Source organism: Hemiscyllium ocellatum, chromosome 16, assembly GCF_020745735.1.
Source record: "Hemiscyllium ocellatum isolate sHemOce1 chromosome 16, sHemOce1.pat.X.cur, whole genome shotgun sequence".
NCBI classification, from domain to species: domain Eukaryota; kingdom Metazoa; phylum Chordata; class Chondrichthyes; order Orectolobiformes; family Hemiscylliidae; genus Hemiscyllium; species Hemiscyllium ocellatum.
Window position 1 is genome coordinate 72470720 of NC_083416.1, and position 22337 is coordinate 72493056.

A 22337-nucleotide genomic window follows, 5' to 3' on the forward strand; every position below is an offset into this window, starting at 1 on the left:
TAGTTCCCTGTTTCCTCTCTCTGTCCTTTCCCAAACACTGAAATTATGGTTATTACCTTTCAATTTGCAGAAATCAATGTAGAGTCTGGAACAAAAAAAAGACATCCACTCTTTCTGTAGCCACCTCTTTAAGTTCATTGGATGTAGGCCATCAATCAGGGGTTTGTTGGTTTTTCATTCCATCAATTTCTTGAGTACTACTTTTTACTAAAAGTAATCGCTTTAAAATTCTCATTCCTGTAGGATTTTGATTTCCCAATTTTTCCAGAATGCTTTCGTGTCTTCTACCATTGATTGAAACAAGTTTAGCTCAGTCGCCTAGCTGGCCAGTGTGTGATTCAGAATAACCCATTCCCATTCTGGCTGAGGTAGACTTGGGAACTGATTCCTTGCCTCTGAGAGTGAAAGGATGGCAAACTACCACTGAAAGAAATGGTCCAGGCTGAAGCATCTTTAGGTAAAAAAGATAAGGAAGTGCCTACAGGCAAAGCACTCATGATAATAATAATAATAACCATTAAGACAGCTACAAAGGGTGAGATTTTAACTTGATTACACCTAAACTCTTGCACAAAGTTAACAATCAGGTCAAGAGAATTTGTTTAGTGTTTCTGCCATTTCCTTATTTCCCATTGCAATAGATGCAAATTAATCCCAGAAGGAGCCTGACTCATAAAATATCATGGCAATGGAATCCTCTGGCTGCAGTGTGGCTGGAGTACGCAGGTTAAGTCAGTTGAATTATAAATAGGACAAAGAAATTGCAGGAAAATCCCAGCAGGTTACATAGCATCTGTGGAGAGAAACAGCATTAGCATTTCAGTTTCATGAGCACACCTGATACCCAGCAAGTAGCCTTATGTCTTGTGAGAAAGTGTAAAACGTGAGGTTTGTAGATGAGCGCCAGGTGTCAGTCAAAGGAATGAACTGTAAGTTGTGGAACTGTTTTGTTCCAGAGCTGTAGAGTGGTGTGCCAAGTGAGTGCAGGATTTATGTAGCCCTGCACCCGGCAATTCTGTATGCTGCTGTTTGTTTCCTCATCACAACATGCTCCAACTCCTTCGGTAACCTCTAACTACCGGTATGCCATGGGGATCCGTCCTGGGGCCACATGTTTTTTACAATATGTATTAACAACTTGGAAGTGAACGTACTATCACCATGTTTGTTGATAACACAAAAAGAGTGGGGAAGGCAAATAATAAGAATGGCAGAAAGATCCTACAGATATAGACAAGTTAAGCAAGTGCTCAAAAACTAGCCAATGAAACATAATATGGGAAAATATGAGGTTATATACTTTGACAGAAAGAATAGAACAGTTGAATATTATTCATATGGGGAAAGACTGAGGAAAATTGAAGTACAAAGGATTTGGGGCTCCCTATGCATGAATCATAAAGAATTAACATCCATGATCAACAGATGATAGGGAAAGGTAGTGGACTGTTGGCCTTGATTTCAAAGGGAATTGAATATATAAATAAAGTGATCTTACTAAAACGATACTGGTCAGACCACACCTGAAATATTGATAACAGCTTTGATCCTCTTATGTAAAATGGAAATATGAAGCAATATGCTGATAACATTAGATTTTTTTGAAAGTTTCTGAATTTTTAGGTATGGATTTTGTAAAGAGCACTGACAATTTGGAAATTAAATAAGCCACCAAATGAGATTTTTAATTAAATGTTATTTCATTTCAGTTTATGTTTGAAAAGATAGCATCTCGTAATATTCATCTCAAAAACTCTTGACTTTTGACTTTTCCTCTTGATTCAAGAGGCAAGGGTGTGCACTGCTGCTAATGGTTCTCTGTCTATGTGCAAAAACAAGACACAAATTCTGGTATTTGTGCATTCAGGACCCTGAGTTGCATGGCTGGGATCTTAACAGCTCGCTTGGCATCAGCGCTGATGAACCATCCAAACCTTTCAGTCACAATCACAAAGCTCGTGGTTCAAATGTTCAATTTCCTGAGGGCAGTTAGATAACGTAAAAAGAAAGCCAACTGCTATTTGGTCTCCTGAATTGGACTTGAACACAAGAGACAAGATTTCTTGCCAGGAGAATGTGAGGACTGCAGATGCTGGAGATCAGAGTCAAAAAGTGTGGTGTTGGAAAAGCGCAGGCAGTATCTAAGGAGCAGGAGAGTCGACATTTCCGAGCATAAGCACATTCCAGATGAAGAGCTTATGCTCAAAACGTCGACTGTCCTGCTCCTCGGATTCTGCCTGACTGGTTGTGCTTTTCCAGCGCCACACATTTTTGACATCTGATTTTGTACTTCAGTTATACAGGGCAGTGGTGAGATCCCAATCTCAAATATTGTTGCCGGTCTAGATAGTAGAGATCATGGATTTGGAAGGTCTTCGTTAAGGTTCTGAAGTGCCTCTTATAGATAATATGCACTACTGTACTGTGTATCAGGGGTTGGAAGTAATGGATGTTTGTGGATGTGGTGCCAATTAAGCAGGTTCCTTTCTCCTGGAGGTTGTGAAATTCTTGAGTGCTGTTGGAGCTGCACTTATTCAGAAAAGTAGGAAATATTTCATTACACTCCTACTTGTGCCTTGTATATGATGGTTAGGCTTTGGGAGGCAGAGGTGATGTTATCAATGTGAGATGCTGAGATTCTGACCTTTTGTAGCCACAGCATTTATACAATACAGTACAGTGTCTGCCTTATTTAGACAGATAGTAGATTAGATTAGATTACTTACAGTGTGGAAACAGGCCCTTCAGCCCAACAAGTCCACACCGACCCGCCGAAGCGCAACCCACCCATACCCCTACATTTACCCCTTACCTAAGGCTACGGGCAATTTAGCATGGCCAATTCACCTGACCCGCACATCTTTGTGACTGTGGGAGGAAACCGGAGCACCCGGAAGAAACCCATGCAGACACGGGGAGAACGTGCAAACTCCACACAGTCAGTCGCCTGAGTCGGGAATTGAACCCAGAGTGCTAACCACTCTGCCACCGTGCCGCCCAAGCTGGGCTTGTTTCCACTGAAGTTTGAGAATGAGACATGACTTGGTTGAAATACATATGATCTTTGAATGGTTTTGACAGGTGAACACGGAAAGGATGTTTCCTCTTGTGGCCACTCCTGAAATAGTTGACGTTTTCTTCAAAGAGATGGGGAACTTGTTTTGTTTCTCTGGTGTGTGGCTTTGGAAGGATGGTGTTGGAGGGCTTTTAATTGATTTTGTTTAAGGACAGATATGAATTCAGCTGGGAAATCCAGGGTTGGTTACTGACGTAGATGGGAATGTGGAATTTGAAACAAAAACAAATCAGTCATGATCTTATTCAGCGGAAATGGAGGATTCAAGGGGTCTACTTTTCATATTTTAGACATATGTAAATGGGAACTTAGAATGACAAAATGAAGAATTACTAATAATTATGAATATATATAATTGGTTGGACCATGAGTACAAGTTTAGACTCCATTTGGAAAGGTCATTAAAATCCACATGGAGCTGATACTGTAGACTCAACAATAGCTATTACTATAACTTTGGTAGGAGTTGACATTTAGGATACTGGGAATGTTGCAAGTTAGGAGTAGAGAAGGTTGAAGAGACGTGGGATTTTTTTTTGAAATTCTAAGTCCCAATAGGGGAAAAATATTTCCTGTTCTACTGATGGAATTATCAAAGTGAATGAAAGAGTAGTTAAGAAAATTGATTAATGACTGGAATGAAACAGGGACTGGTTAAGAATATTGTATGTTAATGTAAATTGAACAGGTATTTGAAACAAAAGTTTTTTTTTCAAAACCAGAGAAGCAGTAACTGGTCTCAGTTTAACATATTATCAGAAAATAACAGCACAGACAGGACGACAATGCCTCGGGATTGGATCGAAAGGTGTGTCCATCGAACTCTTGAACATAAAACCAAAAATTAGGCTGTGTCAATGAGCCAAAACGAGACACATAATGAGTGAATGATGATGGTATGTGCGTGATGGGACACTCCCCAGTTTCAACAGCCACGTCAATCTTTTCAGTTGACGGTATGTCTTTGGTCTGCCTGTGCTCAATGGTGCTATGGGACTGCACTGGTGTAACTACTTGAAGACCCCGAATATTCCTGCTTCCAGCTTTCTGGATTCAATAAAGCTTTGAAATAACCAGAGCAAAACCACAGTGTGCTTCGGGACTACATCCACTCGCTAATAAGGTCATAGATTTTGTTTTTGTTGTTAGTCGTTGCAGTTTCTGTGAAATTAAGGCACGACCTATGTGCTGCAAATCAGTCACACCCGCTCTCCATTATTAAACATTGGACAGTTAAATAACCGAATTACATATGACACTTGCAAGGATGCCCACAATAATATTTACACCAAACACTGCAATCAGCGGCCAACTACTGCTTATTCCATCAATTTATCTATTGCTGCCCGCTGTCGTTTTACTGTCAAATCGGTATTTTGTTTGGCTCCGTGCTGTCTACCAGGCCGGCCACATTAACCCTTTGTCTCCCTGATAAGAGGGCGACTCCTCGATGGTAGATAAACAAACTGGTGATATTACAAAAAGCAGCCGGCAGCAATATGGGAATCCACGGCGCTGCCTCGTCAATAGTTGCTTTCACAATTGCTGTCTCCTTATCAGGAGTTCAAGTCAAACCACCACTTACAATCGCTGAGTGGACAAACAAGTTGCTTCTAATTAGACTTTCCAACTGCAGTCACAGTGAGGCGGGAAGCAGAGGTAAGGAGTTGTTGATTAGACATTTAAGGATTGGGGGATTTAGATGTGCTTTAAAATGGTTAATGTGAATCCACAAATAAAACTCGTGTTAGAAGCAGTTCATGTTATATTGGTAAAATTACATTTTTGAAAAAGTTTATCACCTTATCGTATGTTTGATTTTAACGATTTTGTTTTTATTTTATTCATACTATAAGATTACGGAGCTTTATATTGAATTTTTTTTTGTATTAACGCTACACGTTGAATCTCCGGTCAATGGTGAACAGGGATAGTGAGGCTAGGTTCAGAGTGGTTCACCTTTATACCTTACATGACAATCCCAACTCCCCTAAACGCCCCACCATCAAATTCATATCGAGTGTCTCTTCTGCTGAAATTCTTCACTATTCCATACATGAGCCCAATTTACCTCAGAATCATAGAATCCCTACAGTGCAGATTGAGACCATTCGGCCCGTTGAGTCTGCACCTATACTCAGAAGAGCATCCTACTCCTATCCCCATAACTCTGCAATTGCCTAGACTAATTCTCCTAACCTGCACATCTTTGGACACTATGGGCAATTTAGCATAACCGATACCCTAACCTTAACCCGATAACCTAAACTGCACATTTTTGGACTGTGGGACGAAACCAGAGCACCCAGAGGAAGCTCATGCAGACATGGGGAGAATATGCAAACTCCACACAGACAGTCACCTAAAGCTGAAATTGAACCTGGGTTCCTAGCACAGTGAGGCAACAATGTCACTGTGCCACAGCTTGAACTGAAGGCAAGCAATCAGAGCTGATCTGGGTTCTGAACCTGGGACCTCTCACATGCCTGAACTGTACAAACCCCAACATGAGAATCTTACCCCCAGACCAATGACTCATAGCCATCTTCTCCATTGTAAAACCATCTTCTTCAAGCCTTCTTCCCTGCCCCCTATGTTGTCCTTTCCATCCAGTTCACTGTGGTTCAGTTGGATTGTTCTCACCTCTGAGCCTCAATGTTTCTGGTTCAAGTCACACTAGGGCTTGGAATGCATAAATCCAGGCTGCGAGAGTGTGGCACCACTGGAGATGTTGTCTTTTGAATTGACTGTTAATTCAAAAGATTTTAAAAAGACATTAGAGGCCTTTTTTTGACACAGACGGAGGTTCATGTGTGGAATAAAATACCAAAGGAAGTGATGGACATGGCTACAGTTATAACAGTTAAAAGACATTTAGATGAGTGAATAAGAAATGTTTGGAGGGATATTAGCCAAGTGCAGGCAGGTAAGACTAGTTTCATTTAGGATTATGGTCAGCATGGACTGGTTGGAGGGTCTGCTTAAGAATTGCAGATCCTATAAATCAGAGACAAAACAGAAGTTGCTGGAAAAGCTCAACAGGTTTCGGAGCATCAATGGAGAGAAATCAGAGTTAACATTTTGGGTCAAGTGATCCTTCCACTGAACAGTGTTCTGAAGCTCAGATCTGCTGAGCTTTTCCAACAATTTCTGTTTCTGTGCTGTCTGACTCTATACTCTACCCATAGTTCGATTTGGAAGAAGACCAGGGAGGTTTCCCTGGTAGCTTGTTCAACATTTATCCCCAAACCAACACGTAAGAACAGATTATCTAGTTGCTGTAACAATACAGTTTGTTGGAGCTTGCTGTTTCAAAGTTGGTGGTCCTACTTCTTGTACGGCAAGGGATTACATTCCAAAAGCAGTTAATTGGCTATGAAGCATTTGGGTGTTGGGTTGTGAATTGTATTATCTAAGTGCAAGTCTTTCATGAAGATTGAGACAATCCTGCGAGTTTCATCTACCATTTCTCTCCCTTCAAAGGTTCCCTTATGCTCTAATTCTGAACTTGTACCTTTCAAAACTTTCTCTCTTATCTCCCACATGCCCTTTCTACATTGTTGATGATAGAAAAGACAAGGGCTTTTTCCCAGGGTAGGAGAGTCAAAAACTATAGGCATAGATTTAAGGTGAGAGGGGAATGACTTAAAAGGGGCCTAAGGGGCAAATTTTTCACACAGAGGATGATGCATGTATGGAATGAGCTGCCAGAGGATGTGGTGGAGGCCAGTACAATTACAACATTTAAAAGGCACCAGGAAAAGTATATGAATAGGAAGGGTTTAGAGGGATATGGGCCAAGTGCTGGCAAATGATTAGATTAGATTAGATTACTTACAGTATGGAAACAGGCCCTTAGGCCTAGCAAGTCCACACCAACCCTCTGAAGAGCAACCCACCCAGACCCATTCCCCTACATTTACCCCTTCACCCAGCACTATGGGCAATTTAGCATGGCCAATTCACCTAGCCTGCACATCTTTAGGTTGTGGGAGGAAACCGGAGCACCCAGAGGAAACCCACGCAGACACGGGGAGAATGTGCAAACTCCACTCAGACAGTTGTCCGAGGTGGAGTTTGGATTAATTTAGGGTATCTGGATGGCATGGACCACAGGGTCCTTTTCTGTGCCGTACATCTCTATATACTTCCCACTCCCTGGACCCTATTCTGCTAACTATCCCACTTCCTTGCCCTGGCCAGGTCATTTTATACTGTTGAACTGTGCTCTCTCTTTTTCTCCATGGGTACTGTTAACCTCCCCTTCAAAACATACTGTCATTGTAATGCCTAGTCCAAATTCCCTTTATTTGCTTGCAAACTACTAACACACCTTCATCTTTGTTTTTCCATTTTCTTGAATGAGTTGTTCTCATCCCCAAAATCCATGTCTACCTTCCACACTGTTTCAGCCCACATCAGAACTGAAAGCAAAAGTCCTGTTATGGGCTACCTAACCATGCCAATCCATCATGACCTGTTCTGCCAGCTTTCACATGGGTCTCCACAATATTCTCCCGGGTCAATCTTCTGTGAACCAGTTAAGTTGGCCTGCCATCACCTTATTCCACTTTCTAAAAATTGGTGAGCTAGGATTTAGTTGGTAGCATTCTTATTTCTGGTTAGAAGGCTGTGTATGTAAACTCCACTTGAGGGCTTGAGCAAACAAGTACTACACTGATAATCCGGTGTAGTACTGAGGAAGTGTCGCATTGTCAGAGAAATTTCTCTGTTTTGGGTTAGACAGTAAACAAAAGCCCCATTTCCTCTTTCAAGTGATGAGTGCAAAGGATTCCGTGGATCTTATTTGGAAGGAGAACAGGGGAATTAATAAATGTGCAGACTTGCTGCCTCAAAGCAGCAGTCACATCTTTAACACTGGAATATGAGTACATTTCACATGTAATTCATTCGCTGTAAGCTACTATGGAACAATCTAAAATAAGAAAGGGCACTATATAAATGCAACTCTTTCACCCAATGCTCAATTATAACTTAGAGTGGTGCCCAAAAGTGGAAATTAGCTAATTTAGTATAATATCAGTTTTTAAAATAGGATAGGTTGTTTTTTCCAGGAACCTACAGACAAAGATTTCTTATGGCATTGTTTTAGAACGCATAATGAAACATATAATGGTAAGCTTAGTATTAACAGCTATGTAATGGTAAGGATGAGTCAGCAAGGTTTGATAAAAGGGAGGTCATTCCAAATGAATACATATTTTTGAAAACAGGCAATCTATGGATGAGCTATATTTAAGGACTATTAAAAAACATTTGTACTGTTGATTTTAAAACTGAAATCTTCTCAGTGTTTCTTAGGTTTTATTTTGGTGTGTAATTGGTGGCTACATTTGTATTAAAGAACAGAAACTTATAGACAATGAGTAATATTTTAACCATTGATAAAACTCAACAAAGTAGAGACTTAGTACAAGATATGGTTACACTAAACCAAAACCATGGTTAATGGGATCACTGTCAAACTCACTTAACAACTAGATAGTTAACTTTTAAGTTTAAAAAAACCATAAGACATAGGAGCAAGATTAGGCTATTCAGCTCTATGTCCTGACTCACAATTGACTGTGGTATTCATACCCTAACTCCACTTTTCTGTCCAATCCCAAATCCTGTGATGGCCTTTGAGCCTCTGTCATAGATAATTGCAAAGATTTACAACCCTTTGAGTGTAGAAATTTACCCTTATCTCAGTCCTAAATGAAAGATCCCTTAATCTGAGACTGTGACCTCTAGTTCTAGACTTCTCTCAGCATCAATCCTGTAAAGGCATTAAGAATTTAATGTTTTCATGAGACCATCTCTCATTCTTCTATGTTCTCGGTTTCAAGATACTCAATCTTTCCACTAAGGACAACACCCTTATTCACAAGTCGATCTTGTGAAATTTTAAAACAGTTTCTGTAAAACAAATATGACCTTTCTTTGGTAAGGAGACTAAAACGATAAAATGCTTTTCTGATGTGGTCTCATGCAGTCATGTAATTGCAATGCTCTTTTTTTATTTTTGTACTCTAACTGCTTTGTAATTAAGGGATACCATTTACTTTCCAAATTGCTTGCTGTATCTGCATATTAACCTTTGGGCAAGTTTGAGAAGTGGTACCTTCAAGGTAACTTCAACCAGTGTAGGACTTCAACTTGTGTCATTGGTGTCCCTCCATATCACAAACCCATCCAGCTAAGCTAACTGATCCCAATGGCAGCTTGTTGCAAGAACTTTCATTTTGTGTAATGACCTCTTGTGTGAGTCCTTATCAATTATTTCTGAAGAACCCAAATACACTACGTGCACTGGTTTCCCAATATGCATCTTATTATTTGCAACCTAAGAAAACAGATTCTGCCTTTGTTATGAATGGCTGAATAACTTTATTAAGTTCTGTGTCCTTTCCTAACACATTCTGTACATTTTCAGCAGAATTGTTATTGTTATACACACACAATATTTTTCTGACTGCTTTATCATTTATCTCTTTCTGCACTTTCCCACATGTTCCCCATTCCACCACTCAACTTGTTTCAAGCTTTAGCTATTGCACTAGTATTCAGTTCAACAGGAGTTTAAGTGGAGCAGAATAGTTCCCATTTTCGCGATTACTGGAGGCTTTGCCTCATGAAACAAAACCCCTGCATCTCACAACACTCTTTCAACTACAGATTTAACATTATTAATTGTTTGCCTCATGCCAATGGTTGGGTATTATGCACAGGAAGATAGTTGCAAACTTGTCTTTACTAAACAATGTCTTGGTGGGAGATCTACCTCACCCATTGATTGATAACCTTCTCTTTCTAGGGCTTGTAAGAAAAGTGATTGGTTATGCAGAGCAGTATTCACTAAATATTAACAAAAGTAATGTAACAGATACCCTAAGAAACCAGCTGGATGAAGTAGACAGCCTTTTCTTGTTCATTGCACCTGGAGTCTTTTTCAAGATGTGAGCATACAAGGATGTAAACATTTGGAAATTTCTACTGTAGAGAGTAGTAAATGTTGATGCATTTAAGTCAGTACCAGACAAATTCTTGAATGTTCCAGGAATAATAGAATATGTGCATAAAGATGTATCTGATTTACAGGGGCAGCCATGATTTTATTAAATTGTGGACTAGGTCTGAGGGGCCACTTGGTCAATTCAGTTGCTATTTCTTATTCCTTGGTCTAATTAAGTTTTTATAACAGCCTTCTCCATTTGACCTGCCAGCTTAAAAAAAATGTGTACAGACCCAGGATCTTTCTGTTCCTGCATATAATTTACAATTATGCAATTTAGTTTCCATTGCTTCTTTTCTTTACTCTTATGAACCACAGTTCTCTGCATTCATTTAATCTCCCATATGACCATTCATTTCACCAGCCTTTTTATTTTCTGCTGTTTGTTTTAATCTATCTATTCACTTGCGACATTTGAGTTTTGTATCATCTGCAATTTTTGAAACTATACCCTATTTACTTAAATCCAGGTTATTAGTATTTATCCATTAGAGCAGCAGTCCCAACATCTGACATGCAGCAATGCACACATGCTTCAGTATGATCAAAACCATCCTCAGCATTGCTGTCTACAACTGTCAATTTGCCAATCTTGTAAATAACGCTGCCAGTGTTCCTTTGATGCCATGAGTTAGAACTTTTCTAACAAATCTATTTGGCAATGTTTTCTCAGACTTTTTCAAAGTCCATATGCTGAACACCACTAAATTATCCTCATTCACTTTTGCTGTTAAATCAAGTTGGTCAAACACAATTTTTCTTTTTTTAAGGAATCACTGCTGGCTTTCATTTATGAACCCATACTTTTTCAAATGACAATTAACTTAGAGACCACAAAATGCACCCACCACCCAAACCCAACCAATCACATTCAGCTCACTTGCCTGTTTTACCTCTCTCACCTTTTTTCAACAAGGGGGTAACATTGGATTGGAAGATTGTTTCCAGAGCCTCTGATGTTTCCACCCTTGTTTTGTCAGTGACCTTGGACACATTCCAGCTAGACTGGGTAACTTTTCTATTGCTAATCTTTTAAATGCAACTTTCTCAATTGATTTTTATCACAACCAGTTAGCCTGAGTGGAACATTTTGAGAACATTATTGGCATGGCATACAAGGAACTCATTATAAAACAACAGTACATGTTGTTTTATAATGAGTTCTGCAAAAGGCATTGTTTGAACAAGTGAAGGTGTGTGGAATTGGTGGTAATTTTGTGATAGAGAGTCCAAAGATGTGCAGGTCAGGTGAATTGGCCATGCCAAATTGCCCATAGTGTTAGGTGCATTAGTCGGAGGGAAAATGGGTCTGGGTAGGTTATTCTTCAGAGGGTCGGTGTGGACTGGTTGGGTCAAAGGGCCTGTTTCCACACTGTAGGAATCTAATCTAATCTAATCTAATTAGTAATTAGTTCAGAAGTATGTGACGTCATTTGGAGGAAAGCAAATAAATTCTGATGAGATCTGGGAAGCGTTGTTTCCCAGGGATTTGTACTAGGATCTTTTTGCATTTATATCAATGATTTGGAGGAAGACATGTATGATATCAAAGAGCACAAGTAGAAACAGTGTGTTACAAAGGGACATCGGCTAACTATGCAGACCGATCTGCAGCAGGCTCACGGGAAAAGTTCAGCAGGTCCGGCAGCATCTGTAAGAGAAATCAGAGTTAATTTTTCAGGTCAAGTGACTCTTCCTCAGAACCTGAAACATTAACTGATTTCTCTCCATAGATGCTGCCAGTCCTGCTGAGCTTTTCCAAACATTTCGATTTTGTTTCTGATTTTGAGCATCCACAGTTCTTTTAATTTTTTTTATGCAGCAGATTCAGTGTTGGGACACTGTAATATCATCTATCAAAGAAACAGTGGCCACATATTTACAAGATTAGCAAAGCAACAGTTGTAGTCAGCAACACTGAGGATGGCTTTGCTCATTCTGAAGGAAGTCTGCATCAATGGAGAGATAAAAAAAATCAGAGTTAACTTTTCAAGACTGTGATTGTACGTCAGAAGATAAAATTGAATCTCAGTCTTATTGCTGGGAAACAAGGAACTGAGGAGGAACAATGGTTTGAATGTTCAAGTGCAGCAATCACTAAGAGTTGGTGCACAGGTATGAAAATGTTAATGGAATGTTGGACTTGCTCTCATGGAAGTGCGTGATATTAAAGGGAAGACAGTCATGCTTGAGTTGTATAGACGTTCCAAAACAACTGTTTCCTGTCCACCATGCCAGGAAGAATTCTAACCTTGTAAGGAGCTTGAACACAAATTCACTGGAATGAGATTGGATTTAGAGGGTTAAGTTATGAAGGAAGGCTACATAATTTATATTCTTTAGAGTTTGAAAGGGGGTAGGGGATGTGATCAGATTGAGGTGTTTAAAATGATAAGAGCATTCCATTGGGTTGACAGAACAGCTGAAACCAAAGCACCCACACAACATGAGGGTATATCCACACAGCACGTGGACTCAAGGCAACTCACCACCGCCCCCTCTAGGGGAATTAGGGGTCAGCCTGGCCCTAGCGAGCACTGCTCACAGACTTTAAATGTTCCTTGTCTACATCTTAAAACCAGGACAGTGAAAATGTGGAAATTCTCAAAGGGGTGATGATTGGATGGAGGGATGGCTGGGGTCACATTAAAGGTATGCTTGGTCGAAACTTGTCCCCTGGATAAATGAAGAATTTATTCAAGGGTGGTGGGGTACTCCTTCAGTGAAGATGAAATGTAGTGATTTTAATGGGCTTCAGGATAGAGTCCCCATGTGATGGACTGGAGCTGCTGGTGTCGCCAGGTGAAGTTATCTGCATAACGCAAATCCGCATGATCTCCTTCAACAAATGTTCCTGTGAAGTGGCGGGACGCTTTCACTCCACGGAAGACGTTTCTTAAATGCAGCCGTCTGTTTATTGTAAAACAGAAAGGTTCCCTCTGTCTCTTAATTCGTGTCCTGTCAGTCACCGGGATCGGTGCGCCAATTTCCCGAGTCTTGCAGCAGAACTTCTGAAAGCCACAAAGCTCCTTCGTATTTTAACCCCATTTCAGGAGAACGAATTTCTGTCCGAAATAACGAACGCCACGTCGAAGGCCAGAACCCTCCATCTCGCCTTGTTGCAGGGTCTCAGCACAGGGACCTAAGACAACTGTAAAAGTTCGTTCTTTTCATTGTAATTTTCGGCGTATTAGTCGTCGAGCTACAGTTATGAAATGAAGAGCTTCCTCGGATTTCGGGTTTTGAACAGATTCTGACGGATCTGATTCACCAATGGTTGAGTCTCCAAGCTTTCATTTGAAGCGAGAGATATGGGGGAGGGTCTCATTGAATAAATTTTAATCCCCGATTTTTTTTTGCTATGAAAACCAAGAGGACACTCGGGCGATTTGATTTTGACCTGGGCCAGGGCTGCACTGAGAGTCGTGTATTTTTTCGCAGTTTGAAATTACTACTGCCCGATTGACAGAGCCTGGACGGATTGGAAGATTCAGCTGACCGCCTTTCCAGACTGCGGTGTTCACTCTGAAATCAAACTGCAGCGATGGTTGGAGACAGCATTAATTACCACCAACAGAAAGTGGGGAGGAGGATTTAACAAGGGCTGATTTATCACTAATCGGTGGGGGGATGGATTTGAAATAAAAACAACCGCATGTAAACAGTTGACACTGAAAACTTCCAAGTTTTGTATTACAATGGGAGTTGTATCCCGTGGATGAAATTTTGTTGAAAAGTGGTTTATTTTCGTGTTTCTGACTCTTCCCCTAACATGTGTTTGAATGTTTATAAATGGGCCGAGTGGTCTCCGTCCGTGTCCATGTCCCTATCTTGTTGGTTTATCAACGCCAGAAGCGTGAAACCGACGAGGATGGTTTTGGAGTGGGAGGGGGGGGAGCAGCCAGGCGCTTTCATAATCCTTTCTTTCATCGCCCGGAGCTTCCCCACTCGGACCTCCCAACAGTTTGGTCATTCAGATTATTTCTGACAACATTGTGTGTTTGTTTACTGTACCGATGACAGTGAAAGAAATTTCCATCCCACACCATACAGAATAACTTCTTCAACCAGAGATGAGAACTATTGCTGTAATCACAATACTAATTTGGAACTCTCTCGGCCACTATTACACCCCGAATTAGTAGCTATTGTTGTAAGCACAAAACATATCACAAATATTACAATTTGTCAAGAATTATTGTTGTAAACACAACGTCTATTGCAACTCTCAGTAAATATTACAACCCAAGGGAGTAACTTATTGTAATCACAATGGATACTACAACTCAGTAAATATTCCAACAGTAAATATTACAACCCAAGGCAATAATTATTGTTGTTATCGCGTTGCATAACTCTCCAAATAATTATTAATTCGTCAGGATTTTTTTGTTGTAAACACAATGCACATTAGAACTCTCAGTAAATATTACAAACCAAGCTAATAATTATTATAGTCCTAATACATTCTACAGCTCAGTAAACAGTATAATCCAAAGTAATAATTATTGTTGTAATTACGTTGTATATTATAACTGTCAATCACCATTACAATCTCAGTCAGCAACTATTATTGGGATCATAATACACCTGTAAACGTTAGACCCTCCGTAAGCATTACCTTCAAACATTGAAGGATTTGATAATTCTTCAGGATTTCGGGCAGAAAACTAAAAAAAAGGTGCTAATGGCAGAGAAAAGTGCAAGGAAGAAAGACTTTTTTTTAGTTAGCAGGATCTGTCAAAATCTGACATGAACCATGATAAAATGGAATGAGACTAACTGCCTGTTACTGACGGGCCGAATCTCCTTCTGTACAGTAACCATTCTGTGAGTCCACACTGGTGTTGGCTATAACGATAGGAAGAACCCGAATGTTTTAAGCTCAAAGTTTCCCCATCAGCAATTTGTCGGCGTGGGGAGTTGGGTTCCAGTAGCTGTGGGTCACTGCTTTGCCCTTTGCTACTCACTCACCCGAGTGTCCCTTTGGTTCCTGGAAATATCCGATCTCCTACAAAACGGGGTGAGCGCTCCTCGCGGTGTATGCACCTCGACATACCCGAGACTGGCTACAAGGCACCGCGCCCTTGCCACTGGACGGCGGCTCTTGCAATGTTCGTATCCACAAATGCAACCGAATAAAATTGTAAATAGAAAATTATTTATTTTTTTTAAATACAATTTACAATCGCACATTAACGAGGGCAGAAGTGTGAAACGGCCGCGGACAAGAAATCACAGAATCTGGAATCGCGCTTCGCTGGTGTGACCTTCTGTAAACGTTTCAGCGAAATTCACTCGGAGTAAAATAAGACCCTGGCACATTTAAGGCGTTTAATAGTGGGTTAGGCAAATCGAGGGGGAGCGAGAATTGTTGGCACTGGACAGAATACCTGACCCGTCTAGGCACATCTGTCCAGGCACAATTTGGCCCTTTTTTTTACTAAAGGATTTACACTGATTGAAAAATTAGCTGCAAATATAGATAATTTCCCCCACCCCCCCCCCCCATTTGAATTGTCCTGGAGTTAAACAGATTTAAAATTGCACTTGTGCTTCTCTGCTGGTTTGCTGCTCAGTTGGAGGGTCAATCCTGGAACCACTTTGCCGCCTTCAAATTGGAACAAAAACTGTGCAAATTTGCAAGTTCACTGCAGTCACTGGTTCAGCTCGAGAGCCCAGACTTGCTGCGGCCAACCCGTCCGTCCTTTCACCTTCTTGTCGCTGCTTCTGCTCGAGCCGTTTACAGGTTCATTCTGGTTCAAATAGAGCATAAGGTTTAATGTCGATGGGCACAGGAGCCCCGGAGGTGGAAACACACACACACAGATATATGCAATCGATTCTGTTCTCTAAAATCACACATTTGAAGGAGGAGTAACAGAAGGCTATATTGATAGAACAAAAAAAACAGAAATTGCTGGAGAAGCTCCTAGGCCTGGAGCAAGCAATTCTGAAGAAGAGTCAATGGACTCGAAATGTTAACTTTGCTTTCTTTCCGATGGTGCTGGCTAGACCTGTTGAGTTCCTCCAGCAATTTATCATTTTGTTTCAAATGTTCAGCATCCGCTTTCCGTTAATTTTGCGCTGTAATGATGGGGTTAAATGAAGCGAGCTGTAGTATTGATGTATTGGGCCGAACGGTCTTCTCGGTGTCGTAAAATCCCTGACCTCTCTCGTTAACTACATCGAAAATACCTTCTCTCTCTGCGACTGCCTCACAGGCCATGTCTCCGTGTAAGGAGGCGGAGGGTGGAGGCGCTCCACAAAGCAAGGTTCGGTTCAGCGTTAATTTAAAACTGCAGCAGATAAAAATACAAACGGAATTCTTGGTCTACTTGTGTTTGAAATTAGATCACACCGGGTCGGAAAATGTAATAAATAGAACACCTCGTGAAGATCTAATCACAAAATTCGTTTTGGAAAGTTGCAATCATCTTATCAGCCAGCCTGGAATTAAACATACAGGACTCTTTACCTGGACATTTCCTACTGTTTCCTATTGCTCTATAGTTTTACATTTTTAATGAATTGCATGAATAGTCCTGTTCAGGAACTCAATCCCGGTTTGCTGGCGTTCCTGACCGTTTGTGTTAGTTGCAACGAAAATAGAACAACGGATGGGATTGTACCTGAAAACATTAAAATTCGAAACCCCCCCCCCCCAAATAATCCACAATTTCGAGACCCAAATCTAATGGTTGTTGATTTCAATTTCGAAATGAAGAGCACATATTCAGATCAAGATACCAAACAGTGCATAGTCAATTCGGTTGTTTTGTCTCGACTGGGGGGAGGTTAATTAAAATTTAGCTTAGCTGTAACGTTGCCTACACCTCCAATAGATTCAACACGTTGTACTTTTGTTTTCGTGGGAGATCAACAAATCAGTTTAGAATAGAGTTTTGAACCAGGACAATGCCAGACTGGACGTTTTTGGTGAATACGGTTTGTTCAATTGGGAGTGTTAGTTAACAGGAGAGAAATTAGTCCCGATTTCATTCGAAGTGTTCCTTTTGTTTAGCAATTATTGAGCTATCCGCCAAATATTCCAGGTATTTGATCAGGACTGATTCCTGCTTCCTGCACCCCAATTTCGGATCTTTACTGTTTGCGTTTAGATGTTAAATTTACCCCAGACTGTAGCTCCCTTCTTGGGGAAGCGAGACAGACAGTGGGTACAAACAAAACACTGGGTTTAAGGTTCCAACATCGACACCTTTTATTTGTGATTTTAGCTTAAAAGTGCGTATGTGATGCAAAAAAGTTCGTTTTTTTTTCAAAGACAAAAGTATCTCAAGCGTCCACTGCTTAAGAGTCAATATCCCAGACTCTGGGTGGATTTTTCATTGTTTACACACTCTCTCCACTTTGTAAAGTGTGTTCTTACCGTTTCCCTTTTGCGTTTCGTTTCCTTGCTGTCCGTTTTCTTCAAGTCTGCTTTGAAAGCCTCCGCCTCCCCGACCTGACTGTCCTTGGACAGGGTGTCCATCAGATAGGCGATATAACTGGTGGCCAGCCGCAGAGTTTTGATTTTCGACAGTTTGGTGTCCGCCGGTACATTGGGAATGCACTCGCGGAGCTCGGCGAACGCGCTGTTGATGCTCTCGGTCCGGCGTCTCTCCTTCTTCGGGACCGAGACCGCTCGGCGCCTCGCCGCCGCCCGCTCCGGGACCCCTTCAAAGCGGCCCGGCTCCGCACCCATCCCGTTAATCCCAATCTCGGTGCTGTAGGAGGGCTGTGTGGAGTATTCGGGAGACATCTCCGCCTGGTTGAGCACCCAGCTCTGGAAGAAAGGATGATCCTGGTGACAGCGATTGTTGGGGCCGAATGGAAACGCTTCGTGCATTAAAGCGGGATGTTGGAAACTCCCCACCAGGCTCATGATCCTCAACTCGATTCACTTCGGGATAAGAGCAATTTTCAACCAAACTGCAGCTCTTCAAACTGCTTTTACCTGACCCGAGGGAACCTCATCTCCTCGAGGGGAAGTTTACATCCCCCTCCCTCCTTTTCCAGGAGCGTTTTCCCCCAACTCTTCCCAATTTCCCTGGGATGACAGCCTGACATTCGAATCTCACATTGGCCAAAGTACAACCTATTGCTCCTGCTCCCCTTAGAACCGCCGACGCACTTAACCCTTCTCATTCTGTCAGTGCCCCAGCTTTATAAAATGTATTGTCGGAACGAAGCCAATAGGATCACGGGCGAGCGGGGGAGGAGACTCGAATTCTCCCTTTAGACAGTTGGATAGGGTTTCAAATCGTTCAGACACACGCGGGTCGAGAGAGAGCAGGTAATGACAGCTATATTAAACAGCAACACCTAAAGGAATTGAAGTTCTGAGTAATAAATCATCTTATTCTAACTTCAATCATCTCCCCTTCCATTGTGAATGATTACCAATAGATGTATAAACCCAACAGGAACATGCAAAATTAATGCAGAACTCGGCAAGGTTCCACACGCCGCCTGGTAGGGGTCTAGAGTGCACTGGCAACCTTTAAAGTAGTATTTGGATGAGCACTTGAGATGTTAGAATATAATATGGGCCGAGGGCAGGAAAGTGAGGCTGGTATAGATCTAGAGTAGTTTTGTTGATGCAGACCTGATGGGCCGAATGGTGTCTTCTGTACTCCTGGTGCTATTGATGCGCATGCATAAAGATCACTTATCTGCAGGAACACAGGGATAGGAACGGGAATAGGCCCTTCAGCCTCTCAAAACTGGTCTGCTATACAGTATGATCTTGGCAGATTTGATTGTGGTCTTAACTCTACTGTCTTATCTCCACCACACCCCCATTCCATCAAAAATCTATTTAACTTTGTTGTGAATATTTTCAATGACCCAGCCCTGAGCAATCTAATCATTGTAAGGTAGTTAATATGGTGTCTATACTATATTCTAATGCTATAGTTATGTTCCTTCTATAATTCAAACACCAACTTCACTGTTCTGTTCCATTATTGCAGTAAGGTGCTCACTACATTTTGGCAATGGTTCAGTGATTGTTACAGAACAAAATACATGTTTTATGCCACATCATAGAAGCATGATGTTGATTGAGGGTAAATATTGACCAGAACTCTCCAGACACCTGTCTTGTTTTTCAACATAGTATCATATGATCTTCTCCATCCTGCTACCAGGAGGGACAAGAGTCCAACTTAATGTTTTATCTGAAAAGGTAGAGCAGCACTCACTCAATATCTACCGTCTGGCGCTGCACATTGCCTCGGTATTCCTCCTGCAATGAGGCAGTATTTCCTCAATGCTGACCTCCTGACAATGCTGCACTACCTCAATACTGAACGTCTGCTCCTCCAGTTCTGACCTCCTACAGTGCAGAGTTCCCTCAGTAATTATTCAGCAATTGTGCAGCATTCCCACTGGAATATCAGCATGGATTTTGTTCTCAGGCCCTGCAGTGGGACTTGAAACCACAATATCCCTGACTTAGATACAGGATGAGTCTCAAGTATCTAAATATTTGATCATTGAGTAGTTTTGAGAAATGTATTGAACAAGAAAAGAGGCAGAAATATTTATGGGGATATTCAGATTAATAAAGAAAACATTTAAATACAGCATTTCACTTTTATAGCCTATCATTACTATTATTGCATTTAATCTGGTGCAGTATATTTCTAGTATCATAGAATGATGGAAATTGCAATAAGATCAAAGGCCTCTTAATCAAATTAACAAAGAAATGGCAGAGATGCTCAGTTCTTATATTAGCCTTGGCCTTTAAAGAGAATGTGGGAGTTGTACCATGAGATGATGTTTGATATGTAAAATAGTTGACATTGCATATAATTCTCAAAAGTTAGTGGTCTTTAGCACAGCAGGATCACTGAGCCAGGTGGCAGGTGTCTATGTTACAAAAGCAGTTTGAGAATGAACATTTCATCAGGTTTTCCACTCTAATTGTTAAAAATAGGAACTAACTGGATGACAGCAAATTCCAAAACAGTGCTGGAGAAAGAAAAAAGATTAGAAATTATGCCAGATATTCTCTTGCATTAGATGGGGCAGAATTGAGGTTGTGCCAACCTCTCCATGACTATCTCTCCCTTTTCTCCCCTGACCATTGCATGGGAGTACAACAAGGTGCTAGAGCCGAGGTCATTGGCATATTTTCCTCCCATTTATTCCAATTAAGAAGATTAAATTCAGAAAGGCTGTTCTTGATGATGGGGAAGTCCACAACTAGGGGTCACAGTCACCTAAGGGGTAGGCCTTTTAAGGATAGATACAGGAGACATTTCTTCACAGACACAGTGGTGAGCTTGTAAAATTCTCTGCCCCAGAAAACCTATTGAGGCCAAAACATTGAAAAAGGAAAGGATCAAAGGATATGGGGAGAAAGTGGGAACAGATTACTGAGATGATTAGTCATGATCATGTTGAATAGCAAAGTAGGCTCAAAGGGCCAAATGGCCTACTCCTGCTCCTATATTCGATGTTTGAGTATTGAGTCGCCCTAACCTCACAGCCATAATGGTGCTATGGTTTGGGAATAAAGGTTACGGCCCTTTGGAGACTTCCTTGCTGCCGACATATGCACTGGCCTGTTCACTGCAACCTGTGATGAAAATTTCCACTGGCGTACCTAATGAAAGGAAGATGGATGTAGTTGTTGGAAGGTGATTATCTCAGCCTCAGAACATAACTGTAGAAATTTCTACAATCTGTATCTGAGGTTTATACATCCCCAGCCATGTCATCAATAACTATCCCTCCATCAAAAGTGGTGATGCAGTATTCATCTCTGTCCTCAGATAGTGAATTGAGACCCCAACAACATTTAGGCTTGGGTTGATAAGTGGCAATAAGAACTTACATTTGTATAGTACCCAAATGTACCATATTACTTTTCTGGAACATGAGAGTACCCTGAGCTGCTGCATTACTGCCTGATTCGGGAATTGCCCCATCTCGGATCGTAAGTCCCTACAACAGATCGCTGAGAAGATCATCGGGGTCTCTCTTCCCTCCAATAGAGACATTTACACCACACACTGCATCCAAAAGGCTAACAGCACACACTCCTCACTCAAACTCTTCTCCCTCCTGGCATCTGGCAGAAGATACTGGACCATTCAGCCTCTCAAGGGCAGACTGCAACAGTTTGTTCCCCCAAGCTGTCAGGCTCCTTAACACAGTATGATTGGACTCTTTCCCATCTGGAATTCTTTTCATGACTTCAAATTGCTGCTAGAAAAATGTCTATTATTTATCATTCTTCTGTTACACTGTAGCTTACATATTTTGCACTTCTTATGCACTTTATGCCATGTATGAATGTGTAGCTTGTGCTGTCCATGTAGCACTCTCAGCCCTGAAGGAACGCTGTCTCGTTTTTACTGTATCAGCTGTATGTGATAGAAATGACAAATAAAAAGCTACGCTCAAAAACAAATATGAATTTACTACAGTTGTAGCAAAATAGAGTAACGGTATTTGACTTTACGCATTTAACTTTAAAATCTGAGAATTCCATGGACTAAAGTGCTTTAACAAAGGACACTGCTGACCTAAAATGGCTGCTGTGATCATTTGACAAGCTCGGATCACCTGCATAAGAATTACCATTTCAGTCAAGAATGAATCAAACTCAGTGAGGTGTCAAAGCATTTGCATTGCTTATTTTACTCATATCTGCACAATGATATATTGGAAGTTAAAGATTACTAATAGAGTTCAGTTTGTAAAAGGCAACAGCGCTACACTTGAAGCTACAGCTTCTCTTTCTCTCCAACCCTTAATATCCCCCAAGCTCAGAAACTGGCCAATGTAAAGCAATTTTTAACAATTCACTGAGAGCTGAAACAAGACTCAGGACTTTTCATTCTCACAGCCCAATGGAGTGTTAAAAACTGTAATATCGAACATACAGCACAGTACAGGCCCTTCGACCCTGATGTTGTGCCAAATGAGAACTTTTATTACTGTAGTGCTGGAAGGATGGAAGTTATTGAACTCGTTGCATTCACAACTGCATTTACATTTGCCTTTCTGACGAAATTAGAAACCTGACTTCTTCTATTTTGTAAACTTAGCTCCCCGGGTTTGAAAGTGTATTGTGTTTTTTTTACAAAAAACAGTAATCCATAGTATTAATAGTAATTGTACTCCATTGTTGTTAACTCAAAAAAAAGTTGTTTGAGTTTGTGACAACTTTGATTTGGCTTACCTTTATTTTTGATCTGGTTAACTAAGTTTAATTAAAATGTT

The 22337-nt window shown here is 41.0% G+C and overlaps 1 protein-coding gene across 1 annotated transcript; it reads right to left on the reverse strand.

The window, feature by feature from the left end:
• Positions 1–15675: 15675 nt before the first annotated feature.
• LOC132823271 (heart- and neural crest derivatives-expressed protein 1-like) lies at positions 15676–17979 on the reverse strand. The gene is made up of 2 exons (XM_060836919.1): positions 17485–17979; positions 15676–15850 (listed from the first exon to the last, which is right to left on the reverse strand). The coding sequence occupies exons 1-2, from the start codon at positions 17977–17979 to the stop codon at positions 15752–15754; spliced, it is 594 nt and encodes a 197-aa protein (XP_060692902.1). The 3' UTR covers positions 15676–15751.
• Positions 17980–22337: the final 4358 nt, after the last annotated feature.